This window comes from Fibroporia radiculosa, assembly GCF_000313525.1.
Source record: "Fibroporia radiculosa TFFH 294 genomic supercontigs, scaffold799, whole genome shotgun sequence".
In the NCBI taxonomy this organism is placed as follows: Eukaryota; Fungi; Basidiomycota; class Agaricomycetes; order Polyporales; family Fibroporiaceae; genus Fibroporia; species Fibroporia radiculosa.
The window spans coordinates 1-10,775 of NW_012133568.1; the positions used below are offsets into that span (position 1 = coordinate 1).

A 10,775-nucleotide genomic window follows, 5' to 3' on the forward strand; every position below is an offset into this window, starting at 1 on the left:
AACGTCTGCGACTCGAGACGATATGTCTCCCCTTGCTGCCCCAAGTATTCGAATATTGTCAAATTGAACTGAAGTGCTTCTTGAAGTGCGGTCTCGCGCTGTGAATATGAATGCGTCTTCACGGGATGCGTGAGAACAGCAGGCAATTTCCACGAGCTCGTATAGCACAATCCACCACTGCACAACATGATCAGCATTCTACGAAGGAAGACTGAGCGGACGTTCTCCTACTTGAGAATGAGCCAACTACGAAATGGGTCGTTCCCAACAACCGCTTGGCTCGTGGAACTATTGGCGAAGCGGCTGGGCTTCACCTCAGAAAATATATGTAAAGAGCAGAGACAACGGAGGATACGGACTGCCAGGAGTCTTCAGCCGATGAGCAAATCAGGCACCACACAACACTCACTAAGCTTTCCTGCGTTGATACCCGTGCAATGGCTGATGTCCTGGATGTCCATTCCCGAGCTTGGGTCCGTTTCGGCAAGTATATCGAACACTCTTGCTTCAGCAGCAATGTGCAAGGCACGAGCAGGAAGATACGAGAAAGAGATCTCGCTCAGCCGCTCCAGAGGATCTTGCACTAGATCTGCGCACATGCCGCAGGCACCAAGGATAATGCGGCGTGCTTCGAACAACTCCTGCGACGGAGCTTGACCAGTGGCAGGGCCGGGGAGGTAGGGCTGATCCTCTGCGTCCCATTGTTTGATGACGACCTCGGAAGCATCCACAAGCATTCGCATGAGGGCCCGAAGTGTCTCAGCCTTCTTTGACGATGAGCGGTCCATAGTCGCAACTGTTGGGATGAGCCAGGCGTATAGGCGTCAATGTGGCTCCTGAGGGTGCTGCCTGAAACTTGACTTCCATGCCAGGTTAAGTCCTGGATGGATTTGCGTGCCTGAGATGTTCACAAACGGAACGGCCATTTTGAGACGCATGATGCAGTGGTACAGGTGGCGCCATTTTATCATTTCTTCTAGTTCGAAAACTGAGTTCATGGGCCATCAGTGTGATAACCCCCTCCATAAGGTATCAGGTGCGGACCACATCGGTGCCATCACGACATTAGCGGGGATGCCGTTGATGAGGTCGCACGTTTATGTGAATGGCCTCGCCAAATTGGACTGTGGAGCTACCACAACGAGTGCATAGCCTCCTCAAGTATCATACCTCGAGATACTTTGGATAACCCTGCAGTAGTAACGGGTTCACCCACAAGCATCAGCTTCCTCGAACACAACGCAAAATAATGTGCATACGTTTCCCGGAAGCATACTGTTTGTCACCTGCTGCTCGAACTGTAGCGAGCGTAGCTGATTATGTCGCCTGTAGTTGAGCAAATGATATGGAACAAACGATAGCAGAACTCTCACAAGGTATACCATACGCGATCTTTGTGCGCAACCTCTCGAAACGTCCACTGTCAATTATATCGTCTTAGGATGGCGAAGGTATATACAAGCGGGAAACTATGCGCTGGGGTTTAACAAACTCGAGTGACTCCGTGTGTGGCACATCGCAATGGCTGTGTAGCACATGAGTTTTGACACGACACGACAATTCATTCGCCATCTTGTTGGAAAGCGCAGCAGCGTTTACACCTGTTGTAGTAATTCAGCAGTTGTTATAGGACAGACCGGAACGATAGCCAAACTCTCGCAAAAACAAATACCATACGTGATCTGGCATGTGCCGCGCCCTTACGAAACGCGCATGATTAGAGCATACTGTCCGATTCTGCACCCCCGCTCCTGTCCGCTAGATGCATGCTCCCACCATGCTACTGCCTCGGGTTCGCGGATGCTCTGGGCGCTCGCCGTGAGCCGGTGCTTGGAGGTAGGAAAAGCACACTAAACAGGAACGCTGGCGTGCTCAAAAGCACGATGATGGCAGAGGCCGCGAACTCGACAAGCATCGTGCGGGCATGCACAGTAGATCTGCTCATCGTGCGCATAGATGGCGGAGAGCACCTTGGGTACTGGCGGGCCGCCGGCGCATGATTGGGCACATTTTGGGAAGACGGCGATCTGAAAGGAGCACTGTGTGCACTCACTTGGCAATCCTGGTGAAGTTTAACGTGTGTCTGACCTTGTGGGCAGTTTGCGCGACGCGTCTGTGCGATAGCTCCCGCTCCGCCATGGGTGTTGCTGGACAAACGAAGTCGGGGGTCGACGTATGCACGCATCACAGCGCGCCTGGAACAGAAGAAGCTCGACTGCACAGCCTGAAACGTTCGCCATTATTGAGAACAGCACAGTATAACGGGTATCGGATCACAGTATCTACCTCGACGCATACAGGCCTCGGCCAGGAGCGCGACACGCCGCGCGATTACATGAATGTGCGAGACTTTGCGGTATGGATACAGAATGCGGGAGAGCTCTATTGGTACAGCGGAGACAAGTGTCCAGGGAACGGCTTCGGCCTTAGAACCGCGGAGCGGCTGTGTGCAATCTGCCCTCACCAGAGCCCCGTGGGGGTCCGCATGAGCGCACTTGGCCGAGGTTTTGTTTCTTGCCTTTGCGAGGCTGGGGAGCTCGCAAGGGGGGTGGTATCCCGTGGCCGCGGCGACGCGGCGCCCCGCGATGGAGGCGCTGGGCAGAGGAGTGGGGTGGGCGGGCGCACAGGCAGCGCGTCGGCGTCGTCGTCATTGTCGTTGCCGTCACGGCGAGTCAACTTCCTCCGCTTGGTTGTGCGGGCACTGTCGTCTGCCACATTGCTCTCGTCTTCCGCGCCGTCGTCCATGCCGGGCTCGTCGGGCGGGACATAGACCGCGCGCTCCGCAAAGACGTCCGCGGGCGACACGAGCGCGCGAAGGCGCAGGACAGTGCGGTACGCGGCGGTCGGCTTCTTCGTCGGGGGCATTCTATACGGGTAGGGGCCGCCGGGGCGCGCCTTGTATGCGTCGACCGCCGCGCGGTCGTCGGGGGGCCAGTTGCGCTGGACCTCCTCTGCGCTGACAAGGCCGCTGTCGATGAGGCGCCAGAGCATCTTCACGGGCAGTCTGTATATTTCCGAGCGGGCGGGCACGGCGTGGATGTAGCAGTCGTGCGTCGTGAGCGTTTGTCGGGGGCTGGGCCATAGTTCTGGGAGGCGCATAGTGGCGGAAACGGGCTCGTAGGCATAGTCACGCACTTTCACCCCAGCGGCAATGGCGGCCGCAACGCACGCGGCCTGGCCCTGGAAGCAGGGGATGTCTTCGGCGATTTCAGTGTCTGTGGGCGATGGGGGCTCTGTCCAGGCGCACTCGTCGTCGAGGGTGGTGGTTAGATTCAATTTTGGTGGAGGAGCGGGAGGTGCTGTGGAAGGAGAGCCGTCGGAGGCCATGGTCGGCATGCTTGCAGTGCGATTTGAGGCTGAAGCTGCAGAGTCTGCGCTGCGTTTGCGTTTGAGGGGTGACTGGGAGGAAAAACGGGCGGGGAGCGGCGCAGAGAGAGGGGTGGAGAGTGGGCGAGACAGACGGACGGGGGACATTGTTGTGGACGAGAGCGAGCGGCGGACGCTGTGTTTTAAATGGTCGCCTGTGGCCAAAGCGATGCCCAAGTTGGGACAATTGACTCTGTGAGAGTGTCGTCTAAGCGCTGGTCGTCGCGATGTGGCTGCAGCGCAAATGACAAGCAGGCGCTTACGTAACAATCGATGGTGTTCATTTCCGGCCGAGTCTCCAGACTTTGTCCCGGGTTAGCGTCAACGTCAACGCTGACCACTCTCTCTCTCCCTCTCTCCGCAGCCTCACATGTCGTCGTCGAACAAGACTCCTCCTACGCCAGTCGGAGAGGGCGACTCCTTTCTCGTGCTCGACTTTCTTCCCCCGGATCTGGCCGATGCCGTCTTTGAGCAACTGCGCGGAGAGGTACAATGGAATGTGATGCATCACCGAGGTGTGCAAATGCATCCGACGGTCTGATTCTATGTGTCTCAGCTCAGCGCAGGTGGTCCGGTCCCGAGGCTGGTCGCAGTAGAGGGCGAAATCAACCCGGACGGAACGTGCGTCTCAGCTCGCCTCTCGTCCATTCCTGCCTTTCACAGGCCCACATTGTGCACCCCTCCTCTCAGCTATCCCATCTACCGCCACCCCGCAGACGAGTCGCCCCCGCTGCTCCCCTTCTCGCCCACCGTCGCGCGCATCCGGCGCCACGTGCAGGACGCGCTGCAGCAGCCCGTCAACCACGTGCTCATCCAGCACTACCGCTCCGGCGCGGACTACATCTCGGAGCACTCGGACAAGACCGTCGACGTCGTGCGCGGCTCGCGCATCGTGAACGTGAGCGTCGGCGCGCAGCGCGTGATGACGCTTCGCACAAAGAAAGATGCCCAGCGTACCCCCGGCGATGCGCGCGCGGTGCAGCGCGTGCTGCTCCCGCACAACTCGATGTTCGTCCTGGGCCCCGCGACGAACATGCGATGGCTGCACGGGATCCGCGCAGACAAGCGGCCGCAACACGAAAAGGCGGGCGCAGAGTGTCGCGCGGGCGGGGAGCGCATCAGCCTGACGTTCCGCCATATCGGTACGTTCTTGACACCCGGGGAGGGGTACATTTACGGGCAGGGCGCAAAGAGCAAGACGCGCGACGCGGCACGGCCCGTGGTGCGGGGCGGGCCTGAGGCAGAGGAGCTGCTCGCCGCGTTTGGGGCGGAGAACCATGCGAGTGAGTTTGACTGGGAGGTAGCATACGGCGAGGGGTCGGACGTCCTGCACTTCTCCGTTTTTAATTCTGGCGATTGACTACCTGAGCTCAACTGTCTGAGGCTCGCGCCCGGCGCGATGACTATCTTTCGTGTGCAATGCGATACGCCCGCGCCGTCCTTGCTGGGCGCGAGCCGCATACCATCACCCATGTCGCCCTCTGTGATTATTTCCCCTGTGCAACCACACGCTGTCCTTCATACCCGGCACCGCGATACACCCACACCATCTGCCGCCCCGCGAGCTCTCCGAGATGCGCCCACGCGCCCCCGTCCTCGCGATCACATGGTCACCGCCATGCGCCCCACGTGAGGACGCATCCACCGCCGCCGCCCACCACTTTGCGACGAGGGGTCCTCCTTCGCCCTCACGTGGCGACGCGTCCGCCGATGCCCGCATTTTTCCCTCATCAAAGACCATGTTCCCCACAACGCCGACGCCCTCCCCGCCATCGCCCGCCGTGCATGGCCTCATCAAAGATGTCTCGCGCGTCGTCAATCGCCTCGTGCGCATGTCGCCGCTCTCCCCGCCCGCCTCGCCCAACTGCCGCGAGCTCGCCCGCATCCCCCCCATCGCCCGCAGACTCCATATGCGTCGTTGCAGACTCTCCTGCCGCAAGCAACGACGAGGGCATCGTCAACACTCCTACAGTGTTCACCCGCCGCGTGACACAGACCCTGGACGCGCTCGACCTTCCCCTGCTCTCGCCGCCGGAACTCCTCTGTCTTGCCTCTGCGCGCTCTGCGGGCACTTATACCGCCACAAAGGACGTTTTGCTCGCCCTCCTCTGCCGCAGCTTCCGGCATGCGTTGCGACTGACGCAGTACCCTTCAGGAGGACATCCTCTAGCCGCTCCTGTCACCCATGCTGACCCCCCACGGGTTCCGCCACGAGTCTGTCCGCTCGGGGAACATATTCGCCCCTCAGGTGCGCCTCTACGCGCGCCATCGCGCAAGTTGCTCTCCCCCCGCTCACCCGCACCCTTGCTGATTTCCTGCAGGCGCTCCGCAACCTCGACGACGCTACGAGCGGCACGTACGCCTTCCAGCTCGTCCTCAAGTTTGCCTCTAATTGGAACGCGATCACCGGCTCCGGCAGCACGCGCTTCAAGCGTGACTTCAACCGCGCCATGTTCTGTGAGCAGCCGCACGTTGCTCGCCAGCTTGATGGCAAAAATGCTGCTACCCGCGATGCCCTCCTCGCCGGCCCCCTCAAGGTGGAACTCAAGCAGTTCATTCGCCGCCTCCAGGACGTCATCACCGCCCGCAACCGCCTCCTGGAGATGTACAACCACGTGAGTGGTCTCTCCCGCACTTTGTCCCCCCTCTCACTCCTGCAGTTTGGTGCCGTTGTCGTCGTCGACCTTGTCTGGGATGTCGACCTCATCCGCGGCTCCCCCGAATTCCCGCGCGTCTTTCGCGCGGTCGCCAAGAGCCTCCGACTGCCCCACCGTCTCCCGGCCCTCCACGGGTCCGCTCGCCACGTCGTCCTTGCCATACTGACCGTCCTCGGTGACCGCCACGACGTGCTCTATGCCGACGCCTTTTTCGACGCGAACCATCCCAGCCGTGTGCCCTGTGTCTAGCTGTCCCCAGTGTTGTAGCACGTGTACCTGCTTGTTGTTAGACCTTCGTTGCACCGCTGTCATAAACTCCCCTGCATCTTGGGGAGTTTGCTGCCCCTCCACCCCAGGGCTTGCCGCACGTCAGTCCCGGCAGCACACGGTCAGACCTCCGCACATCCTAGGGGGTCTGTCCACACCTGACGCGGACGCCCTGGGGTCATCCTGTCGTACGACCCTCACACCGCATTTTTGTGCCGTTTCCCCGATGTGCGCGACCGTCACACTCTCCCGGGAGAATGTGCGCCCGCACTCCAACGCATGTCACGCGTCAAGCACCCCGCTTTGCACCTCTCCCCAATGCATATACTCTGCGCGCTGTCTATCATAGCCCTGTGCTGTCAAACCCCTCCAAGCATCTGGCCTCACAGTGTCTCGCTACGGGTGAATGACAATGGACCAACGTCAGATGAATAACCCCGCGACACTCGTGTATTCCATGCCGGGATCATTCGCGCACGGACCAGGATTGTCTGTGCCAGGCCCGTTCGTACTGGGACCGCTGTCTGTACCATCTGCAGGTACCCGCCTGGCAAAGACACTACCATTGGCAGATGGCCGAGAATGAGAGGTTATTGTCGTTGTGCCATTTTTTTTAAATACAATCGCAATTGAACGGACTCGTGGCCTCTCTTCTCGAAAGCGGCTGAGTAATACATGGTCCAGGTGAAGTTGTTGCCGACGTGTGCCCATATTTTTAGAATAGGACCTGAGGGAGGGGTCTTTCGGGACTATGGAGAGCAAGCTCGGTGAAGTCATCGCACCGTCCGAGTTTCATGAGCGATAGGCTTTAGATGAGCATTTCCGATTTTTTCTGAAGTGTACGAAAACGCCGCATATCTGGTGATGCTGGTAAACAGTGAGAGTTGCCTGTCCCGCCGGCGCCAAGCCAGGCCGAACAGTTGCAATCGTATTTTCCGCGGCCCTATCGCCCAATTCCCGACGTTCTGGGTTTGCAGAACGGGGGGATATGTTTTCCAAACATTGTCTACAAATTATCGAGTGCAGATTGTTTTCTCATTCTGCACCAGAGGGCAGCCAAATACAAAACACTGATCGGTGTCATTACCTGGGGTAACGATTCAAACATACGTAATCAAGTCATTCAAGCTCAAGCCGGGCGCCTGCAGGAGGCGCGCGTGATTTGTGAACGGAAGCAGATTCATTTGATTGGCGCCCCTCACTATTGTTGATCACAGCAAATTATCCTTGTCTGGCGCTTTAGCGGTCTCGCAGTGACTGTGGGGACACCTTGAACGGCAGGGCGGCGGTCGTCTGCACATCCCCAAGTCCCGCACAAACGCTTGTATCTCTGCAAAGGTTGGTATCACGGCGCTGCGTGTTTACTGAATTCAACCCTGTACTCGAGAGTCAGACCGTCGACGGGTATCAGGACGCATCCTCTGCGACGCCGGCGATGGGATTGTCCGGGAGGAAAGTCAAGCAGCGCATACCGGCAGACCCTAGGAATCTGTCGTGGGCCAACGGTACGGCACAGTGTCCAGGGGCTGGCTGAACACCGCTCATTCTGGCTGTAGATGCGAACAAGTTTGGGACGGCGTATCTTGAAAAGTTCGGGTGGAGCTCGTCTGCGGGCCTGGGGCCGGCGGGCGAGGGGCGCACGAAGCACATCTCGGTGTACCAGAAGCTGGACATGCTGGGGATCGGCGCGGACCACAAGAACAGCGCGGACGGGACGGCGTGGAAGCAGGGGCGGGATTTTGAGAACTTGTTGCAGCGGTTGAACGGGGCGGGCGGGGCGGAGGGGGCGGCGGTGAAGGTGGACGGGTTCGTCAGACCGTCTGCACAGGAGGAGAGTGCAGAGACGGTGGGCGAGGACGATGCGAAACCCGGCAAAAGCAAGAAGAGGAAACACGCGGAGGCGGATGGACAGCCCGACTCGGGCAGGGAGAAGAAGAAACACAAAGAGGAGGAGCGCAAGGAGCGCAAGCGGCGGAAGGAGAAACAACGAGCGACTGACGACCAGACAAAGGACACAGACGCGTCCGCCCCGCCCGCGTCGTCGTCGTCGCCGAGCTCCTCTCGAGCCACGGACCGCGCGCAGCGAGCCCCAGTCGCTGTGCCTCGTCCTCGTCCGTGCGTACACCGCTGCCCTACACAGCCCCGTCCACTGACGCCCGCTCGCGCAGGCTGCGCGCCCACCGCGCGCGCCACATCGCATCCAAGAGCCTCGCGTCGAAAAACGCGGTCGCCATTTCGGAGATCCTGGGCATCGCACCCTCCGCCGCAACCACAGCAGGTGCCTCTGCGTCGCCCGCGCCATCTGTGCCGCCCGCGTCGGGCACCGCACTGGGTAGCGCCGCGCCGCTGCAGGAGCTGACGACGTCGTCGAAGAGCGTCATGGACTACTTCCGCGAGAAGCTCGCAGCGAAGAGCGCCCAGGGTCCGGCGCCCGCCGCGCTGGACGACTGGGACGAGCCCAGGGGCGGTCTAGGGTCGTCGGCTCTCCGGCGGGCGGGAGCGGAGTCTGCTGGCGCGGAGGGGCGCGCAGGGCTCGGCGCGTTCAGGGCAGCGGCGCTTGTCTCTGAGGAGCCGGAGGAGCCGGTGGCGGGCGGGGACGCCGTGCGCGAGCGGCGGAAGAAAAGGAAGAGGGACAAGGCAGCGCGGCGGGAGGAGGCCGCGTCTGCGGACGGCGTGGACGGCACGCGGGGGCTGGCGGAGGCGTCGCCGGAAGAGAAGAAGAGGAAAAAGAAAAAGAAAAAGAAAAAGAAAGGTGAGAAACGCGAGGACGCAGGGAAGAAGCCAAGTGGGAAGGAAGACAGGTCGTAGGCTGTGTTCGTCCGGGTACCCCGGCGTCCATGTTTGGTGCCTTCTCGAGTGGATCACCGTGTAGAGCGTCCATCAGGGGTGGAGCATCGAGCGTCCTCTGACATATGTCCGAAAATTCCAACGCACACCGCACGATATCGACAATGACATGCCCTCTCGTTTCGTCTCTTATTTACTCTCTTTTTTTGGTTTAAAAAAAAAATCCATCTCTCTGGATACCACTTTGCTATGCTACCTCTCGACGAGCTGTAGGAACTCGCTCGGGGTGATCAGACCCGAGGGACAGGTGACGTACGCCAACACGATAATTCTGTCGGCATCGCTCGGAGCCATTAATATTGCGCGATTCCGGGAGCGCATCGACGGCGGCGTGTGTGCCGGTGCCGGCTTCCAGAATCCTGATGAAGCTCCATTTCAGGCAATCCACCTTCCCAGTTTGGTATGTAGCCCGTCCGCTCCGAGTCTCTCGTTCAGTTCTATGCTTGCGCTCTCGGTGGGCGAGCATGTATAAATACGGGTCCCTTGTGCTTTCGAGTGGCAGCTGAGCGCTGATCGCTGAGCCCCCGCTGCCTTTGTACCTTCCGAGTCTCGAGTCGCATCTGTCGCCCATTGAATATTGGCCAAGGCGAGAAAAAACAAAGGGACCGTTGAGTAGATTTTTCCCTTGAAATGCATTCTTGTCCCGTAGGAAATTGAGTCGCGCTGCAAATTTAGACAACTTGAAGCAACCCTGAGGACCCCTGGTGGAAGCCGAGCGGCGGTAGTCTCCCTCTCGCGACGAGGCTGAAATCCGACCATGTCCACGACTATTTGGCAAATTGCTTGCCTGCCTGAGTGGAATGCAGTCTGGGAAAACCGTGGTCGAAGCGACACTGCACCCGTGCTGCTCCTCGTCTCGTCTCGGTATTCCCTCCGATAGAGGCGGGAGAACAGTGCCGCCGCCGGGATCGGAAGTGGCCAGCCCTGCCTATGCGCACACCGCTCTCGAGCCCTAACACCACGTAACGCACCACTGCGCAGGGCAACAACCCGCATAATTTATTGCACGACATTACAGCAAAATCACACCGCAGCGATCCAGAATACACGGTACCACTCCATCCCGCCCACGTACGGCTTTCACGACGCATTACCACTCGCCTCCCGCCCCGGCTCCGTACTCGAGCGCATCCAGCGCGTACAGCCCGCCCCATCCTAGCGTCGCTTCTCCCACCCGCTCCCCTCCTACCGCCATGGGGAAGCACGCGCTCTGCGCCGGCGCACTCTGCGGTGCATCCGCGTACATGTAGTTCGCACCGTCGGATGTGTCCGACACCGCGCCCGCGAGGCTCGATGTCATCGACGCCTGCATCGCACCCGAGCGCACCGCCGCGGCGAACCGCGCCGCTACCAGCGCCTCGTACTCGGGCGTCACAACGAACGGCTGGTCCTCCCCGTTTTCCGCGGGACTTGCTGGCTCCGTCAGCCCTGGAGATGCGAACGGCGACGGCGCGACGCTCCCCAGCGGCGTGCTCCCGTACGACGCGCTCTGGCCCGCACCCGCGCCCCCGCCCGCACCTGTGGGCGCACGCCCGTACCCGTACCCGTACGTCCCGTCAAACGCCGCCGGGAGGAAGGGCGCGTACGACGCGGCGGACTCGTGCGATGGCGGTGCAGTGCGGGGGGGCCACAGCGCGC

The 10,775-nt window shown here is 60.3% G+C and overlaps 5 protein-coding genes across 5 annotated transcripts; 3 read left to right on the forward strand and 2 right to left on the reverse strand.

Annotated features, from left to right (window-relative positions):
• Window positions 1-227: 227 nt before the first annotated feature.
• FIBRA_08523 (uncharacterized protein) lies at window positions 228-788 on the reverse strand (the record flags this gene model as incomplete). Its single annotated transcript, XM_012330166.1, has 2 exons — window positions 228-358; window positions 410-788. 2 exons carry the CDS (start codon window positions 786-788, stop codon window positions 228-230), a joined length of 510 nt encoding a protein of 169 aa, XP_012185556.1.
• Window positions 789-2,460: 1,672 nt separating this feature from the next.
• FIBRA_08524 (uncharacterized protein) lies at window positions 2,461-3,474 on the reverse strand (the record flags this gene model as incomplete). Its single annotated transcript, XM_012330167.1, has 1 exon — window positions 2,461-3,474. The coding sequence occupies one exon, from the start codon at window positions 3,472-3,474 to the stop codon at window positions 2,461-2,463; it is 1,014 nt and encodes a 337-aa protein (XP_012185557.1).
• Window positions 3,475-3,736: 262 nt separating this feature from the next.
• FIBRA_08525 (uncharacterized protein) lies at window positions 3,737-4,726 on the forward strand (the record flags this gene model as incomplete). The annotated part of the gene is made up of 2 exons (XM_012330168.1): window positions 3,737-3,865; window positions 3,923-4,726. The coding sequence occupies 2 exons, from the start codon at window positions 3,737-3,739 to the stop codon at window positions 4,724-4,726; spliced, it is 933 nt and encodes a 310-aa protein (XP_012185558.1).
• A 440-nt stretch (window positions 4,727-5,166) lies between these two features.
• Window positions 5,167-6,272, forward strand: FIBRA_08526 (uncharacterized protein; the record flags this gene model as incomplete). Its single annotated transcript, XM_012330169.1, has 3 exons — window positions 5,167-5,580; window positions 5,688-5,981; window positions 6,027-6,272. The coding sequence occupies 3 exons, from the start codon at window positions 5,167-5,169 to the stop codon at window positions 6,270-6,272; spliced, it is 954 nt and encodes a 317-aa protein (XP_012185559.1).
• Window positions 6,273-7,725: 1,453 nt separating this feature from the next.
• Window positions 7,726-9,098, forward strand: FIBRA_08527 (uncharacterized protein; the record flags this gene model as incomplete). The annotated part of the gene is made up of 3 exons (XM_012330170.1): window positions 7,726-7,795; window positions 7,847-8,405; window positions 8,459-9,098. The coding sequence occupies 3 exons, from the start codon at window positions 7,726-7,728 to the stop codon at window positions 9,096-9,098; spliced, it is 1,269 nt and encodes a 422-aa protein (XP_012185560.1).
• Between the last annotated feature and the right edge of the window lie 1,677 nt (window positions 9,099-10,775).